This window comes from Fundulus heteroclitus, chromosome 9 (assembly GCF_011125445.2).
Source record: "Fundulus heteroclitus isolate FHET01 chromosome 9, MU-UCD_Fhet_4.1, whole genome shotgun sequence".
Lineage (NCBI taxonomy): Eukaryota > Metazoa > Chordata > Actinopteri > Cyprinodontiformes > Fundulidae > Fundulus > Fundulus heteroclitus.
The window spans coordinates 15,955,494-15,974,136 of record NC_046369.1 but is presented as its reverse complement, the minus strand read 5'-3'; the positions used below and the strand labels follow the sequence as shown (position 1 = coordinate 15,974,136).

At 38.3% G+C, this 18,643-nt stretch overlaps 1 protein-coding gene across 1 annotated transcript; it reads right to left on the bottom strand.

The window, feature by feature from the left end:
• Window positions 1-1,133: 1,133 nt before the first annotated feature.
• LOC105928634 lies at window positions 1,134-15,478 on the bottom strand. The gene is made up of 17 exons (XM_036141662.1): window positions 15,408-15,478; window positions 14,942-15,105; window positions 14,785-14,829; window positions 14,592-14,701; window positions 12,955-13,124; window positions 12,580-12,740; window positions 11,277-11,487; window positions 10,849-11,139; window positions 9,527-9,742; window positions 8,109-8,269; window positions 7,677-7,721; window positions 7,298-7,404; window positions 6,916-7,085; window positions 6,566-6,726; window positions 4,267-4,477; window positions 3,127-3,336; window positions 1,134-1,455 (listed from the first exon to the last, which is right to left on the bottom strand). Exons 1-17 carry the CDS (start codon window positions 15,460-15,462, stop codon window positions 1,142-1,144), a joined length of 2,802 nt encoding a protein of 933 aa, XP_035997555.1. The 5' UTR covers window positions 15,463-15,478; the 3' UTR covers window positions 1,134-1,141.
• Between the last annotated feature and the right edge of the window lie 3,165 nt (window positions 15,479-18,643).

Here is an 18,643-nt window from a genome sequence, read left to right as displayed (position 1 = left end):
ACAAGCTAAAAATATTGTATTTTTATAAGAAATGCGGCCTTCCCCCTGCGTTGAAATGAGAAATATTAAAGTTCTACTTTGGTATCGGTTTCACAAATAAGGAAATACTAAATCTTTTAGCATATGAGCAACAATTTGCCCGGAGGACCTCTAAAAGGTCAACAATGGAAAATCTTTTTCTTAAATGCTTCAAATGTACCACAGTTGTTCCTGTAAATTCAGGATAGCCCACCAAATGTATCTGGGATAAATTATTTCTGTGTGAAAGTAGGTGATAACATTCTGACCAAACGACCACAGGCGATGAAGATTAAAATATTTAGTAACACCACTGACTGCAGGAAACCCCCAAGGATGTGTATTTAGACCTATGTACTTTGAAATGCGACTTCACTACTGGACACCAGAACACTGCAGCCTCTTCTGATATTTGCATATTACAAATCTGTGTGGTGTCTCTGCTTCCTTCACAAATACTATACATTCACTTTGTAATGCATAATAAAATGCATCACCTAGTGCCAAATGTTGCTTTTTGTAGCAACAGGAACAGCAGCCATACAACCATTAGCAGATCCAAGGTTTTATAGTTGGACAATTTTCTTTTGTTGAAATATTTTAAGGCTGAAGACAATAAATTCAAGTATGTTATTAGCTAGTTAGAAAAAAATAAGTGCCACAGCTGTTGTAAAATTCCCTTCTAATTCCTACCACTCATAAGATTTCAAGTTCACTTTCATTTTTCAGCTAGGTCAATGAGTAACTACATCAGTTCATTACTTCATTTTATGAAAAACTAATAAACATTTTCCTAATTAAGAATATTTTTATTGTACTGAATTACAAACAGTGCTCCAATATACATAGGTTCAAAACAGGAAAATTAACCAGAATATAACAGATAATTTATTATTTCACATAAATTCCTATGAATGATGATGAATGTCACCATGCAGAAAATCATAAAACTCTTTTGTAACGTTTTTCCACATAGAAGCGTTGATAGAATCTACACGAAAAGCTGCTGAATAACATCCAACTGTATTAAAAATAAGTTAATCTGTTCTAATTTGGTTTTATAGGGATAAACCAAATTAATTCAAAACAGCTGTGGAAGTGTTTTTACTCCTTCAAACCTGAACTATGCAGCATACGAGTTATTCCAGATCCAGATACCTGTGATGGTGATGAAGCTCGCAGCAATGAAGAGGATGTACAAGCAGAACAGCAGACGGTCAATAACAGCTCCAATCATTTGCCATTCCTCGGCAGTGTTTGACCCCTGGAAGTGTTTGTCCACCTGAAGACGGATGGCTGTGAGATCTCTGCTCAGCTTCCTCAGTTCCTCAAGAGCCGGCTCTGGAGGGGCAGCAGGTTGGGCGTGGGACTTCACCGGATGTTTTTCTTCTGAGATACTCTGATTTCCTGAGATGGTTATGGGGCTCATATGTGAATCTGGGGAAACATGAGTTCTGATACTTCAACACCGTCTTTGACAGCTTTGTGGCTGAAATGTGAAAGCCCTAAAAGGCAAGTAAATGTTTTTTTCTAAGGGGCCATTTTTAAAGTCTGACCATAAAACATATCCACAGATAAACAAAAGTTTTTAAACTTTTCTTTCTGGAATAAAAAAAAATCTTATGATTATGTCCCCCCTTTTATGTATGATTTATTTTTTATTTTTTTTGCCTGAAACAACAAAAAAATATTCTTTGTCTTTTGGATTAAAGTCTGTCTGGCTTTTTAATACACGTTTCTGCCACAAGAGGTGCTAGAGTAAACTGACTAGAACTGATTTCCTGCTGGTCCACAGAATTGAATAGCCAAAGATTCCCACAAACCAGTGTCACTATTTCTGAATAAAGGCAACAGGTGTATCTTAATACTCTGGATTTATACTTTTCTTTACTCACTGGAACGCTCTACGGGAACCGCATTGCATTCACTAAAGGAAAAAAGTTGACATATCTCAATAACACAAGATCAGGATCTCGTAACAATGAGAAACGATCTTAATATGATGAGAAAATATATTGTAATTATAACATCAGGATCTCATAATTATAAGAAAACATCTCATAATTATGAGAAATGCTAAGGACAGCCATCGCTGACCTAGGCCTACATTATAGAAAAAGTGGACAATAATTGCTCCATCAGATTTGATGTGCCTTTACTTCCTCTTATGAGACACTGGGAAATATTGAGGAAATATTGAATCAGGGTCATTTCCAGGGACTGCTTTTATCCAAAATGGGGACATCTGGTCACTCTCTTGAGTTCAGCTTAAAACTCCAGTGTGTAAGATTTTCACACTGGTGTGCTAAATTAATTACAAACGACCTTGCCGCTAAGCACGTAATCACTACTACAGAAGTTGTAGAGTGTCATAAATGTGACAATGTAAACATGTCCTCAATGGATTTGGTACAAAGCTGCTACTAAAAGCTAATAGCTACGATTATCATGTGAAATGGTTTTAGGCACTGTTGCAGAGTCCGCTTGTTTTTTCTAAAGTCGCTTGTAAATGCTGTGAGTCGTGTTTGTTTTTGGGGTCATTTCTGAACGTGTGCCGTGTATTTGGGGTCTAATATAAGCGAATATAAACCAGAGTAAACACGCAATGTATTATGCATTGGACTTACTGCATCACATGTTTTTTTTTTTAATGGTGTTTAGAAAAATAAACTTTTGGTCTCACTTAAAAAATAGGTATTTGATGAAAACATCTAAATAAGTTTCAAAGATAAAGTTCTGGAGTAGTTTAATTTTGTAGCACATTTCCAATTAATTATAAAGGTCAGTATTTCCATGCTTGAAACAGACTGATAATTTCAACCCCAAGTAGGTAGAATAATTATGAAGATGGTTCTTGTCCTTTTTCTTGTCAGAAGTCTTTGACTGGTGTTTTTATGTATGAAAAGTTAGCTGTGTACAATGTTGCAGCTATCTACGTTACATAACACCCATTATTACAATCTTGAAAAAACTTGAGATTCCATTTGAGAGCATTTTTTTATGTAACTTGTATTTAATCTATCACTTATGAGTTCAAATTCTAAACCTCTAAGCATCCAGTAGGACGTTAGCCACATTTTGTGTTTTTCCAACAGCAAGGTTCTTTACCTTTGTGAGATGGGTTGAGGTCGACTGTAACTCTGTTGCTCTTCTTCTTTGGAGGCATACATACGACCACAGCGAGATAACGCAACACCAGCACGCTGAGCCAGTGAGGCACGGCGCTGTACTGGCTGGAGCTGAACTGGATGTTTGTGATGAAGACGGTCTCCAGAAGACTGGCCACCATCAGAGCCAGGCTGATGGAGAAGAACACATCTGGAGGAAACATCACAGCAATTAAGTCTGACCTGAGTTCTTAAATCTGACTTTATTAACCATCGAGGAGGAGGTTGTGGGTTAAATATCATATTTCGCTGGAGCGTATAAATCACACATCTCTCTGTATATCGGTATTCATCTACATCTGAGTCAGAATCTTGATCAGGAAACACTGTTTAGATTGCAACCAGACTAACCTGCTGTCCTTGTGTAGAGAAGTCGGCAGGTTGTCTTGATTTTAGAGGTGTGTCTTTAACACGCAATGCCCAAGTAAACAAAGTCACTGACTCATTTCTGCTTAGATCAGGACTTCCAGTCCCAGTTCCAGTGTTTGTAATGTAATAAACATGTGAGGCCTGTGCTAACATTGCTGTGGAAGCAATGTGTCTTTCAGTAGAAACATGGATGAATGGATTTTGACAGTAAAGGCAACTCCTACTCATCTGAACATTTAGACTGGATGAGAAACTACAACTGAGGAAACTGATGATTCTGATGTTTAACTTGCTGTTTGGTGTCTGTTTACGATTGTTTTTAACCTGCATGGATTTGATCGCGCCTGTTTAATCACTTTCACCTCCTCATTGGGGTCTACCAATGACCCTCATTGGGGTCATTGGTAGACCCTTGCTGGCATTCTGCAATCTGCATATACTTTTAGATAGATAGATAGATAGATAGATAGATAGATAAGATAAGATAAGATAAGATAGTCTTCAGTGAATTTCTCCCTTGTGAGCTCAATAAAGACTATCTTATCTTATCTTATCTTTATTGTAATTTTGTATGCACAAAGTGCGTACAGAACGAAATTTTGTTTTCATACAGACTTTTTCTCTGCTTCTGTTCAATTTCTAACTGGTAAAGTCATTTAACTGAACTGTAAGCAGAATCAACGATGCACAACAAATCTAAGGTGTCCCTTACTGATCAGAGGTGTCTCGTCTCCTGTGATCGGCAGTAAGTCGTTCATGATGAGCAGGAAGACTGTGTAGCCGAGGATCAGGGTCATCTTGAAGGACGATCTGTCCACACTCTGAGGAGGCAGCAGGAAGCTGATGAGATCTACGGCGACGAGGAAGCAGCTAGGGACCAGGAGGTTCACCACATAAAGGGTTGGTCTGCGGCGCAGGATCAGCTGCAGATGACACACCATAAAACTCTTTACTGCACTGTACCACCAAACTCTATACTTTACTGTACCATGCCATACCGCACTATATGGTGATGTACGGTACTGTACCATACAATACTATATTATACTGCACTGTACCATACTACACTATACTGTACTATCCTGTACTGTACCACACAATGCTTTACTGTAGAACACTATACTGTACCACATTATACCGTATTTTGCTGCACTATATTGTACCTCACTGTACTATACTACACTATACAATACCAAACTATTCTATACTATGCTGTACTGCACTATACTGTACCCCTACTATTCAATTTAATTCAATTCAATTCAAAAATACTTTGTTAATCCCAAAGGGAAATTAGATAAATACTATACCATACAGTACTATACTGTACTTACTATACCGTAACACATTATACTATGCTATACTGTACCATACCCCTTATTAACCTTACCAGACCATGCCACACTAAATTATACTTTACTTCCCCATACTGTACTTTACAATACCAAACCAAAGTATATACTATACTATACTATACTATACTATACTGTACTGTACTATACTATACTATACTATACTATACGTGTTATAATCTGCTAACTATGTTTAAGTCTTTCATGCATTTACTATGCTACTGATACATCATAACTTCTTTGCGTGCTATTTTATACTATATATTTCTTAACTGTACGATGATGTACAATACCATACCAAATTATGCCGTGCCGTTACATACTATGCTATGCTAACTTAAACCCCTTTCACACTCAAGTCCCAGTAATTTACTGGGACCGGGACCGCATTCTGGGTTGAACACGAATTGGCGCCTTTCACGCATGCAAATCAGTCCAGTAAATTACCAGGTCAGCTCTTTTCACACTAGCCCTGCTACGGTGGAATGGATGTACCTAATATCACCTGCAGGTGGCAGTAATGCTAGGGATATAGCTTTAACTGATCAAGGCTAACTCTAAAGAAGAATTCCAGCAGGAAATTACATCTGTTAAACAGCTGATTAGCCACAACAAACCATGGCTTCAGACTAGTGGTTCTTACAGTGGTTAGCAGCTTTATGAAAATTGCAGAAGAAATACAATTTCGGTAATTTCTCAATCAGCGAAGCGGCTTGCAGACATCAGGGGATGGGCTAAACAAAGACTATGAACGTCTTACATAATTACGCTAATGCTTGACGTCCCCAGGATTGTAATGGCTTTATTCATACTAAAGCAGTCCCAGTAAGTTACAGGGTATGATATAAGGTCTTGGTCCGGTAAATTGCCGGGTCAGTTTTACCTGGTAAATCCGTTCTGGCTTTATTCACACAAAATCATGACCCAGTACATTACCAGTAAATTACTGGGTAAGGTTATAAGTGTAAAGGGGCTGTATACTAGACAATAATTCAGTAACAATATGTATCAATCGATATATACTTAGAAACTTTTTTGGACTTTCATGCCTATGGTATGTGATAGAAAAGAAATTTTCAAATAAAAAGTTCAATAAAAGAACAGATTCCTTCCTTTTGCATTGTAGCCTGTTGTGTAGGTTAATACTAGTCATTACATTCTCCCAACCAATCACAAACCAGACCCAGGAATGCTCCGCCCCCTTCAATGAGTTCAGAGAGCATATGTTTTTTCTTTTTCTTTTCTTTTTAAACTTGCCCTTTTGGTAAAAACTTCGTTGAATAAAGGGTTGAGTTTGTATTCAGTGTTCTTTATCTAAAAATAGGTCAACAAGCAACAGCATCAAATGGCCCAGGCTGCACCTGAAATATATGTTTTGAATTCTTTATTGCTATTGATCAATATTATTTCTATTTTATTAATATGCTTTTTTCTACCTTCGCCTAGTCCTACTTTATGTATTGCTATAGTTTGCTGTTATTATAGATATAAATATTTGTTGTGATATAATATAATAAAAAAACATAACTAAATGCAATAATCCAGTTGTCACTGTTTTATTTAAACAGCACTGTGGCTGCAATTTTGATTTGTACACATTTTCACAGACAAATTAACTGGTATACTAAAAATATGATAATGAAAAGAAATCCAACTTACTTCATATTGGATCTCAGAGTAGCTTCCTACGTCTAACTCCAGTTGGGAGCGAACCACATTTACGCTGGAGAGCTCCCACTCCCCGTTTGTCTCCAGCACACTTTTGGACTCACTGAGAATCTCCTCCGGTGTCATGGCAGAAAACATCCGTATTTCCGTAGCTTCAGCAACAAACATTCATTTTCACTGTTTAGTAGTCAACAGCTGATAAAAGCAAAGCTTTTTATTACCGTGAGCATATACTGTAAACACACGTTTCATCAGTAAAAAGCGCTATAATTATAAATTAGAAACACAGCACACATAAAAAGTGAGGTGTCGGTGACAGAAATGTTTTGTATTGGTCTCACCAAAGTGCAAATATGATCCAAACGTCAGTGAGCAATTTTGAACATCAAAGGGAAAGTTGTAGATTTCTAACATGCAGGAGCTGACAACTCTAATTGGCTTATCGTCAAAAACATGACCTGTGTTGTACAGGTAAACGTAAGGAGTCTGAGGAGATCTATTCTCGTCCATGCTGAAACAAAAACGAAAAGAAAGACAAAATTATGCCTGATTGTAATTGTTGTTTGAATACCACAACAGTTTTTATTGTTAAATTTCTCCCCAGACAATGTTAAATTGTAGTGAAGTTGTAAGTTTTAAGTTGTAACAAAAATCCTGTTTGATGTTTAATACTAACATTTTTACCAGAAATTCCAGCAAGGAATAAAAACGGTTTAGACTTACAACTCGGCGATGTGGACATCTGGAAGCCAAAGCATTTCCCGAGGCAAAGAGACTTTTTCAGCTCCACATTCCTCCTCGTCCCAGCTGAGTCCTGCTATATCCCACTCCTATGTTGAAACAAACAAACCGCCTGCTCAGCAGATGAATAACATTTAAAAGAAGTTATCCTCCCAAATAAATATATGAAGTAACATTTATCTGTTATTTGATTTAGAAAAGACAATGCAGACTTTGTAAAACTAAATCCGTTTCATCATTCCAAAAACAAGGCCGTGCTTGCCTACCACGGACTGACACACACACACACACACACACACACACACACACACACTGTATAAACATCACTTTAAGCCTGGTAAAAAGCTTGTTATTCTCTTACCAGGACTTGCCATAGGAAAGTTGTCAATGTTTGAGCTTTTTCATCCTGCAAAGAAACGTCTTTTTTTAAATGACTGTAAGATGATTATGAATTTAAATATGACCACTGTTAAGTGCCATTGAATGTGTGCAGAAAGGCCATTTAATCATCAGCTCTAAAATAGGTATATAGGCTAATAGGAAATCATTATTTTTTCTCTGTCACCACGTGCAGAAAAGTAAACTAAAGCATCAAGGTGCATCTATCTATCTATCTATCTATCTATCTATCTATCTATCTATCTATCTATCTATCTATCTATCTATCTATCTATCTATCTATCTATCTATCTATCTATCTATCTATCTATATATATATCTATATATATATATATATATATATATATATATATATATATATATAATTTCTTATGTAAGAATTTTCTAGACTCACCACTCCTAAAATCCCAACCACAGTAATGCTGATATTTATGCGTAGCGGTTCTGAAAACTTTGAGACCGGGCGGATCAGCTTCCTAGAAGATAAATAGTTTTCAAGCCCCTTAAACAGGGAGTCAGGGGTTGGACTGGTGCAGTTCAAAACTGCCACACAACCTTCGAAACAGAGACATAAAAAGCAAAACAGAATTTAGTCCAAATACAGACCGGCACAGCACCAGATCATCCGCTGAGTACAGACTAAAGAAATCGTGTGATCAAAGCCTGAAGCTGTCATTACTATTCAAAAACAAAAAAAAAAGCTAGTCAAGAGTCTATGATTCAATTCATTATACATTTATTATTATTTTTCTGTATATGAAATAATGAATTTCATTTTCACCTCCATTATAATTAGGACACAATAAGTCAAGACTTAATTAAAATACAAAATAGCACAAAATGTCTTAGAAAAAACATCCATTGAAAGATTTTTGTCTTACCACGAAAGAAAGTGAAAAAGATGAGCATCAGCGCCAAGGGTTTGATGTGTGAAACTGTCATAATTTTATTACACCAAGTTCCTTAGATTGTGATGGAAGTAAGTCTTAAGTCTAGCTCATCGAATCGTGCCTCCGCTGTTATGATTTCATCCGTAACCATTACCTCCTCCAGCAGCTAATATTGACTTTTCAATTTGAGACGCCGGTGCGTGACTCGAGCACTTTAATGCTTCTGTGGCTGTGTGGCGAGATCTTATGTTAGTGTTTGCACAAAGATAGTGTTTGGATTTACAACTGGTTCTCAAATCCTTGTGTGATATGACCTAACCACAAGCCAACTCAAGATGGGCACTGTGCAATACAAAGTCCTCCATTGCTGCTTTTACCTAATATGGTTATTAGGTAAAAGCTGCAATGCACATATGAAAAAAATACAACAACAAAACACCCAGCATCGCTGTAGCTTTAACTTTATTAGATCTCATCATGCATTTTTAATTCAATCATGTCAAGCTGTTGCAAAAAATATTTATCATGCCATCAATCTATGACACATTTAGTCAAACTGTTGCTAGTATTTCTGTAAGCTGATTTACATATAAACAACTTTGCTAAAATATTGACGATACATATGGATAAAGAAAAGAACCGCTTCACTGTAGATCAGAACTTTGACAAAAAACTTTAGATAGTTTATTTTGTAGAGAAAACTTGAAAAACACACAAAAGGAGATTCATGGGAATAGTGTGCGGTTAATCCATAAATAATTTTAATTAAATTGCCAGTGATTTATGTATATTATTACTAAGCAAGCCATAAAAATGATAAAACATTTCACAAAGTTTTGGCTGTTCTTTTGCAAGCAAAGGGGACAGATAAACAGCTTAAGTGAGCTTTCAGCTCTTTTCCACATGTTAACCTCGTCCAGTTAAGTCTGGCTGATCCAGATGCACCACATAGTGATGATGACCATGGCGTAGCAGCTGATCAGAAACAGGTAGATGCGGAAGAGCAGGAAGTCGAGGACGTATCCCACGTGACACCACTGGTCCAGCAGCTGGTTTTCCTTCTGCAGAGACAGAAGATGAGCACGCAGGTCCTTTAGGTACTGACAGATCAGCTGCAGCTCAGGGAGAGAAACTGCACCTATAATAAAGGAGAGAAAGAATTCAGGGTAACGTTATATAAATGTTTCTTTATCCAGAAAATTTGCAGTTTTTATTTATTACAATCATGTGAAAATTTAGGACATTCCATTAAAAATTCACTTCTTACAAACTGCTGTAAATACGTATATTACTGTAATTTACCGTCTTTGCTGAAATTTTAGTAATTTAGTATTTAATAACAGGTAAACACCAGAAAATAATTATTTTGGAGCAATTATCCATCCAACCATTTTCTATACCCGCTTTTCCGCACACAATCGTGGGAGGCAAGTGTCTATGTCCAGCGGTCACACTAGACAGGTCACCAGTCTGTCACAGGGCTCAACAAAATGTGTCAAAACAGTGTATTTTTTTAAAATTAAGAAAAAGCTGACATTCCTTACCCTCCCATAAAACTACACTTAACTTAGACTTACTTCTTGTGACTGAAATAGTAACATCTACTCGTCTCTGTAGTTACTCTGAGTAGAAATTTCCCCACTCCTCACTTTTAAATACCCCTCAAATATTCAATTCAGCCTATTTGTGTAGTGCCATTTTACAACAGCTGTCATCTCGAACCACTTTACAAAGCTGCACAGTGGCGCAGTGGGTAGCACTGTTGCCTTGCAGCAAGAAAGTTCTGGGTTCAAATCCAACTCTGGCTCTTTCTGCATGGAGTTTGCATGTTCTCTCTGTGCATGCGTGGGTTCTCTCCAGGTACTCCGGCTTCCTCCCACAGTTCAAAACCTTGACTGTTAGGTTAATTGGCTTCTCTAAATTGTCCTTAGGTGTGAGAATGGTTGTTTGTCCTGTTTGTCTCTCTGTGTTGCCCTGTGACAGACTGGTGACTTGTCCAGGGTGTACCCTGCTTCTTGCCCAGTGGATGCTGGAGATAGGCACCAGCAACCTGAAGTAAACTGGCTGACTAGATTGCAGGCAAGCCTCTCAATTCAGTCCCCATTTACTGTAAATTGATTATAAAAGTTTAACCTCATGGTGGCATTGTATGGACACAGTTCACCTTCTCTAAGTTCAGGCCAAGAAGCTGCTGCAGGTGGCAGAGCGAAATCAGACGTACGTCTCAATTCCCTGACTGATTACCTCCATTGCAGGTTGGGTGCCTGTCTGCTGCCTGATTGGCTGGCTGGATGACCCACGCCTCGGTGCTGCTGTGTGAGCTCTCGGGTTTCTCCTCCTCTGTTTTCTGAGTGGGACGGACATCTTCGGGCCAGCGGTAGCAGATCAGGTTGGCGATGTATTTAAGGACGACCACTCGAACCCAGTTTGGAACCTCCTGATACTTCATGGAGCTGTGATGGAGGACATTGGTGATGATGACCGTCTCCAGAAGGCTGATGACCATGAGAGCCAGACACACAGAGAAATAGATGCCTGAAGGAGGTGAACATGTGATAGCTCAATATGACATCTTTTAAGGGACATGAATTTGTTATAGAGGATCGATGATAAACTCTTGTTTTTACGCAACGCAGTAAAAAAAGTATGTCCCTATCAGCATTATATCCGACCTATGATGGGGGTTCCATTGGCCGTGCTGGGCAGCAGGTCATTCATGATGAGCAGAAAAACGGTATAACCCAGGATCAGGGTCATTTTGAAGGAGGCGCGGTCCACGCTGTGGGGGGGTAGGTAGAAGGACAGGATGTCGATGAGCATGAGGAAGGAGCTGGGGATCAGCAGGTTGACCACGTAGAGCACCGGGCGTCGCTTTATCACCACCTAACGAACAAGAGAGAAACATTCAGCTTAAAGTGCCCATCTGGATGCATCTAAAAACACTTACACAGCTGTGGTTTTGGCTTCTGCAGAGTCCTGAGGTCAGTTCATGACTTTTTAGCTACAAAGTTTTCTCTCTTATACATTACTGTTGGGAAATAATTCATCTATAGTCCTATTATTAGAGCAAATAGCCACTGGCCAACAATTTAGTGCAGCTACCTGCTCTCACCTAACCTGACTCCGCCAGATAGATTTGCTCCGCATATCCATCTGGAAACCTTCCGTTGAAGTAATTTTGGGAAGGGGCGAAAATACTGGTTAGCTGATTGGCCTATGTTGGTGATAGACGGGCCAAATAAACCAATCAGATCAAGGAAGCATATGACGTACTAACAGCGACGACGAAAACACAACCACAAGCTCTTGCCGAAACCAGTCGGTAGAAGAGCAAAAACATCTTTTCCTCTGAGAAAAGCCTCCAGAGCAGTGTTTTGCTCTTCTTTCAGTGAAGAAATACTCTTTAATTCCGATCAAACTTGCTCGATAGCCACGCTAACGCTAGTTTCATCGGCTGAAGCCGCCATGTTCTTTAGACTGAACTGTCGATCTTCTCGTTGCGTCACACCTGAACCCGCCTCAAAGCCAACGCTGATTGGACGTTCGTTTGGTGAACGGCTCCAAATTTTCTTTAACGGAAAGTAGCCAGACTGATCTGCGAGTGAAACCTTGAAAGCTCGCGAGATCAGGATGGTCTCACGAGGCTAGCTCTCACCCCCAAAGTACATTACAGCACAACACTTACATTGTTTCACATTTTGTCACGTTACAGCACCAATGCGTTGTACTGTAACTGCATGTGAAAGACCAACATAAAACAGCTCACACTTTTTGAAGCTGGAAGGAAAAAAAAACGAAATGGTTTTTTACCGCTAAATATCTAAAAAGTGTGGCATGTGTACAGTTCAGCCAGCAAATGTTTGGAAACGTTTGCCTATATGACCAATCCAAACTTTGAAGTGTCGACCCTAAGGTTTGTGCCCCATGTTTGTGCAATCAAAGCTCGTGAGCGACATGAAAATGAGTTTCTCGAACCCAAAAGGTGATGATGTCCCACTCGTCAACGCCAAACTGTAGAATGGACGTCTCTCCTAATAGGTCCACCAGCTCCCACTCTCCACTGGCTTCCAGGTATTGCTTTGAGTTCTCCGACATCTCGTCGAAGGTCAGGGCTGGACTGAGTCTGACATCGCGTACTGTGAACAGGAATTAACAAACAAATATTTCTGTAAAATTGCCTCAAACTAATGAGACGCAACGTAAACTTTATTCGCTTAAACTTTTAATCTCTTGAAGATGCGTTGAAATGGATTTTCCGTGCTGTTTTCCTTTCATTGTCCCTTACCTGGGTCAGCAGACAGCTTAGCCGTTAATGTGTGATTGCTAAAACAGCAGGGAAGCTTTTCTTACTAGTGTGCATGTACGAGCCAAACGTAAAGGTGCAGTTCTGCACATCAAAAGGAAAGCTGAAGATCTTCAGGTTGCAGGCCGAGACGAGCCGCAGCATCCTGTCCCAGCGGATGTGTCCCGTGTGGTTGACGTAGACGTAAGGACACGCCTGGGAAACGTCGTCGTCCACGCTTGGAGGAAAGCGAAAGGAACAATTTTTGTGAAACAGAAAGCATTTAGTCTATGCACGGAACAATGAAGCCAGTTTAGATATATCGTCACAGAAAACACAATGTTTGTTTACAACATGGTCACCGTAGTTCTACTCGACTGAGTTATTTGTCTGATCCGAACCAGCCTTTCTGTAAACTGCTTTGATCCACCACGTTCTGCCCACCTTCTCTTATTAAACAAAAGCTGAAATGATGCCCAGAGCAGTGGTGGAAATCTTTACCATTCAGGGCATTTTCCATGCGTTTTTAGGAGAAACAGGGAGAGTTTGAGTTTATCAACCATGCAGACATGACTTAATGATTCTCTTCCCAGGCCTATTTGCAGTTTTGACTCAAGCCACAGGTATAACTCACTTTTTATATATGTCTGTGGTTCCTTGTTTATCGCCCTGTTAATTTCTGTTTAACCATAAGTTGCTTTGATAAACACAAAGCTTTTTAAAAGTACAGGTTTAGAATTAAAGGTCCCCTTTGCTTTTTTTAAATACAGCTTTTCTCAGGCACACTAATTGCTCCATCATTTTGTTGAAATGCCTTCAAATGTTTGACCAGTGACTCATTTGGGATTCCGTTTTTCTCACAGTTAATTTAAGGAGGAAGACAAGGGAGTTATCCTGCAGTTCAACACCTGCTTCACTTGTAGGTGCCAAAGAGAAAATAAATCCCAGGTGACGCGAGTCCCTTAAAATGATGTAAGCACATCGGTAGCATGCTAATATAATATATTTTCTGGCACTTTCTGCAGGAAACCATATTGGTCAGACAGAATTTCAGTAATGAGACAAGAAAACAAACCCTAGCTGCTGGTGGCAGATGGATGCCCTGACTTTCTCTTGTGTCAAAATTGGGTTTTTAAGTATCATGCGGCCTTATACAGATGCGCTTATATCATTTCATGTAACACACGTCAGCTGAGTCTTATTCTATGTGCTACAGCTTGCAGTGTCTCCACCACAATTGTTTTTTAGGTAAAAGATGCACCATCAAACACACTAAACACTCAAAGTTAAAGAGGCCTTAAAACAGCGCATGTTTTTATTTTGCATTTTTATTAAAAAGTATTGTGTTGAAAATGCTTGAAAGTAATGTTTCAAGATAAATCAAAAACAAATTGCAGTGGAGACAAAAAAATAAAATGGAAAAAAATAAAGAAACAAAACAACTTTAAACTCTATTCCTGATGCAGATTTGACTCACAAACCTTAAAAAAAATAAAACATTATGGTTACTATTTATTACTACAGCTCAAGTCGGATTGCTTATGCAAAGAACAGAGGATGTAGAAGATGGGTAGAGGGATGGAAATTCAAAAGAGAAAGTACAGGTGAAAGACTAACCTATTCAATGACCCTCTGAATATTGAAGATCTATGCATATTTAAAATTTTTCACTGATTCTTAAATCAATATAAAAACAGAAACTTACAATTCATAAACAATGATGTCCGGAGACCACAGCTCCTTCGCAGGGAGAGAAATCCTGGTGACACCGTCACAATCTTCAGGCTCCCAAACCAAGAACTCGTTGTGCCAGAACTGCAGCCATTAAACAGAAATAAAAGCCTGGTAAACTTCCTAGTCTGTGTAAAATTAATTATCTGTGCTGCATTGAAACTCACCAGTCTGAGCCACAGAAACGTGGTGAGAATCTGAGCTTTCTCGTTCTGAAATGCAGATAATAACGGCGAGAACATGAAAGATCCAGACGGCTCCCATCAGATTATAGGTTAGACAAATCTCGGCATACGTGCATCGCTTATAGGAACAGAAGCTCACCACTCCGAGGACAGCGTACAGGGTGAAGGAGATGTTGGCGACGGTGGGGTTGCTGAGGTTTACAGCTGGCCTGAAGGGTTGCAGGTCAAACACGGCCTGCATGGACTCATGCGTCGGACCGCTTTGGCCTTCTTTACAAACCAGTTTACCGTGGCATGTGGACACTGTGCAGAAAGAGGGGAAAGTTCCTGTGATCTGATATATGTGGCATTGCTTTCATTAGTCTTAACTATAATCAGAATTAACCTTAAAAAGATACCTTAATAGAAAATTCTCAACTTTAACTTGCTTTTTTTTAAACATTACTTTTCTTTAATCACCCAAAAATGTCTTGATTTCATATTAACACCGACTTTGAAGCGACAACACAGAAAAGATTCAACTCAAACACCAAGGACTGTTTTAAAATGAAAGTATTTCATTTATGGTAAACCGCAGACCAACGAGTGGAAGAGGTTTTTATTACCTGCCAGTAAGAGCAGCCCTGCAGCGAAGCCGAGCCTCTGCTGAAACCGAATCATGCTGCTCGACTGATGGGTGAGGTGTTCTGCACAATCACGGGTCTAATAAGGTGCACTGAAAATTCCTGCTAATATTGTGCGCACACACCTGCAGACCTTTGTTTTTGTCATTTAGAGGAGCATCACTGTGGACAATAAATCTTCTGGGACTTTCTCATAATCTAACCGCGTCTATATGCCGGTTTTAAATAAAAACGGTGCCAAATTATTTCTAAGTCTTGTGAAAGCGATAAGATTTAAAACAATGTATGCACTGTTCTATTGTGCATTATACACATGCACTCTGTGCTTTTGGTTTTTGTTAAACCTAATGAAAAAATATTTTTCGGTGAGAAGTTTTTGTTTTTCTTGGTGTACACAGATATTGGCTGAGATATTTGTTTCATGTAAATGCATTTATTACAAATAAATATAAATGAAAAAAATGATAATGGATCACAAACATAATTAGGAGAGAAAGAGGTTGTTATTTAACACCTTCAGTGAGCATTCATCCATTTTATTTTCCAGCACCTCCAGCTGCAGGGTGTTACATCTTGTAACCACCACTGGATATATTAACTATGCGCTCATCTGGGATTTAATACTGGCTTTTTAAAAAAAAGTACTGACTGTCTTCATGATCACCAAATGCTCTGAACTCAGGTGAGAAGAAACAAACTTTGATGTTCTACAAAAGATCAGAAGACTTTTTGTTAATTTTACCATTGCATAGTAATATTCTGCAGCTTAACACCGACTAACAAATGTTGTGTTTGTTTCATAGAAATGCATTTTGAGACCAAACTAAAGCATCAAGGTGCATCTATCTATCTATCTATCTATCTATCTATCTATCTATCTATCTATCTATCTATCTATCTATCTATCTCCATATATGTATATATATGTATATATATATATATATATATATATATATATATATATATATATATATATATATATATATATCGTCATATTCAACACACACACACACACACACACACACACACACACACACATATATATATATATATATATATATATATATATATATATATATATATATATATGTCATGGTTTAGTTTTGATTCGGCTTTGGTTTACTATTATTCTCAGTTTTTCCACCTTGTTTGGGTTTTAATTTGTTAAATTTTAGTTTCCTCCTTCCCTTCCACTCAGCCTTCACTCCACTCTCCTTGCAGTCAGTCACACCTGTTAGTAATTATTCAGTCAGATGCATTTCACCTGTTAGTCTTTCTATTTAAACCTCCCTCTGCCTCACTTTAGTGCTGGTCCATCATCATTCTACACCTCACCATGCCAGTTCCCGTTTTGCCTTGGAAGCTTTGTTTTGCTCCTGTTGTAAAGGTTAGTCCTGCCAGTCACTCTAAAGACTGTTCCTTCACTGTTTGTTCCTGGAGAGGTTCAGCTCTGTGCCCTGGTGTCTCTCAAGTTCTGCTAACCTGACTAGCCACTCTGAGAAGACTTGGTTCAGTGCCAAGCCTTCCAGCTTAGCTGAACTCTCTCTCCAAGCCGTCAGCTCCTGCCTTCACCTGCACCCCTGAGCCCCTGTATTCCTGCACCTCTGGTTACTTCATCCATCAATCATTCACCTTACAATAAACCTCTCAAACTTTTGTCCTGTGTGTGTGCTCTGAGTTCATCGATAAACAAACCTGACAATATATATATATATATATATATATATATATATATATATATATATATATATATATATTATACAGGCATGACACTCTTTATTCTGAATTCAAACATTTCCATTTTAGTTTTAAAAGGTTTTACACAGTATAACCTACCACTCCTAATATCCCATACAGAGTGAAGTACACGCTGATATCGGTGTAGGTTTATTGGTTCTCTACAGGCCTTATGGCACTTAGGTCGAAGGCTGGTCGGCCGTGAGCAGTTCACCTCGTCTGAATTACAGAAAGCTGATGAAAACAATTTACGAGCAGTAATGCGGCTCATGCACTGAAACTCTTATCCTCACATTAGAATTTAATCATCTTTTTTACGCCACTGACTGGAAAATATAGTCTTAGATTATTACAAAAACTTCCTTTTAACAGTTTGTCTCTGATTTTTTATGAATACTCATAGTGTCAGTAAAAAAGCCCACCTTGGCAGAATGATGGTGAGAATTATCACAGAGGGAAAGGCAGATGGAAGGAGCCGCTAAAATTAAAATAGAAATCAACTCACCAAACATTCAGCTTCACAGCCTTTAAGCCCAAATTTATTCATACCCCTGGCACAATTAAGTTTACTGTAATCCTTTAATTTTGCAGACATATTTTTTATGACCGGAAGCAAGGATATGTTGGGGGGGGGGGGGTCAAAGTCCGGCCTGATTGATAAATCCCACTACAAATGAGGTGGGAGAACTGAAAACAAGGCAGGGCAGCTGCTTTCTTTATAACTAGTTTAACATGGAGTGAATGCAAGCCACAGTAGACGCAGCATCCCTGGGTGTGAGTTACATCTGATGGTTACAGGCAAATGAGCGCTGGATGCCACATGAGAAACAGCCGTTTTATGGTTTCCCCCCAAATTTTCTTTGAGCCAACCTTTTTTCATACTCTATACAAGGCATTTGCTTCAAATAATCATTTATAAAATATCTGGACAGCTTTAGATAAAATAATACTGGAAGTTGCTTTGAGGTGGGTTTTGTGACTTTTACTTGATATAAATTTAAGTCATCTTTAAGAGAATAAACAAATGTCCAAGTGGTCATTTTTTAAAAAACTAAAAGTGAAATAGTAAACAAAAACCACACAGCTTAGTCTTTATTTTGATATGAAATTAATTTCAGTTTCACACACATAATCTGTTGCTATGACAAAATATATCTGGAAAATCTAGAATCGGTAAAACATTTGAGCAAAAGGAAATTAGGTGTTACTGAAGTAAGGAGGAGTAGCAGAACAGGCAAAAAAAAAAAGCGGTCAGTGTGTTTGACTGTACTTCAAATAAGCTAATTATATTTAGTCATATTCTATAAATTAGAAATAGTTCACATATTTCAGAAACTCGTCATATTCTATAAATTAGAAATAGTTCATATATTTCAGTAACTCAATTCACTAAGTAAAAAAAATAGATTAATTACACACAGACTGTCTTTAAGCCTTTTTTTTGTTTAATTAAGATGATTTTACACTTAAAGCTAATGAAA

Excerpts from the sequence above, each read along its gene's own strand:
- LOC105928634 (XM_036141662.1), bottom strand. The coding sequence starts at position 15,462 with ATGATTCGGTTTCAGCAGAGGCTCGGCTTCGCTGCAGGGCTGCTCTTA. Across the intron at positions 15,106-15,407 it reads AGGGCTGCTCTTACTGGCAG|TGTCCACATGCCACGGTAAA; the intron begins GTAATAAAAACC and ends CTTTCTGCACAG. Across the intron at positions 3,337-4,266 it reads AGACGAGACACCTCTGATCA|ATGTGTTCTTCTCCATCAGC; the intron begins GTAAGGGACACC and ends TGTTTCCTCCAG.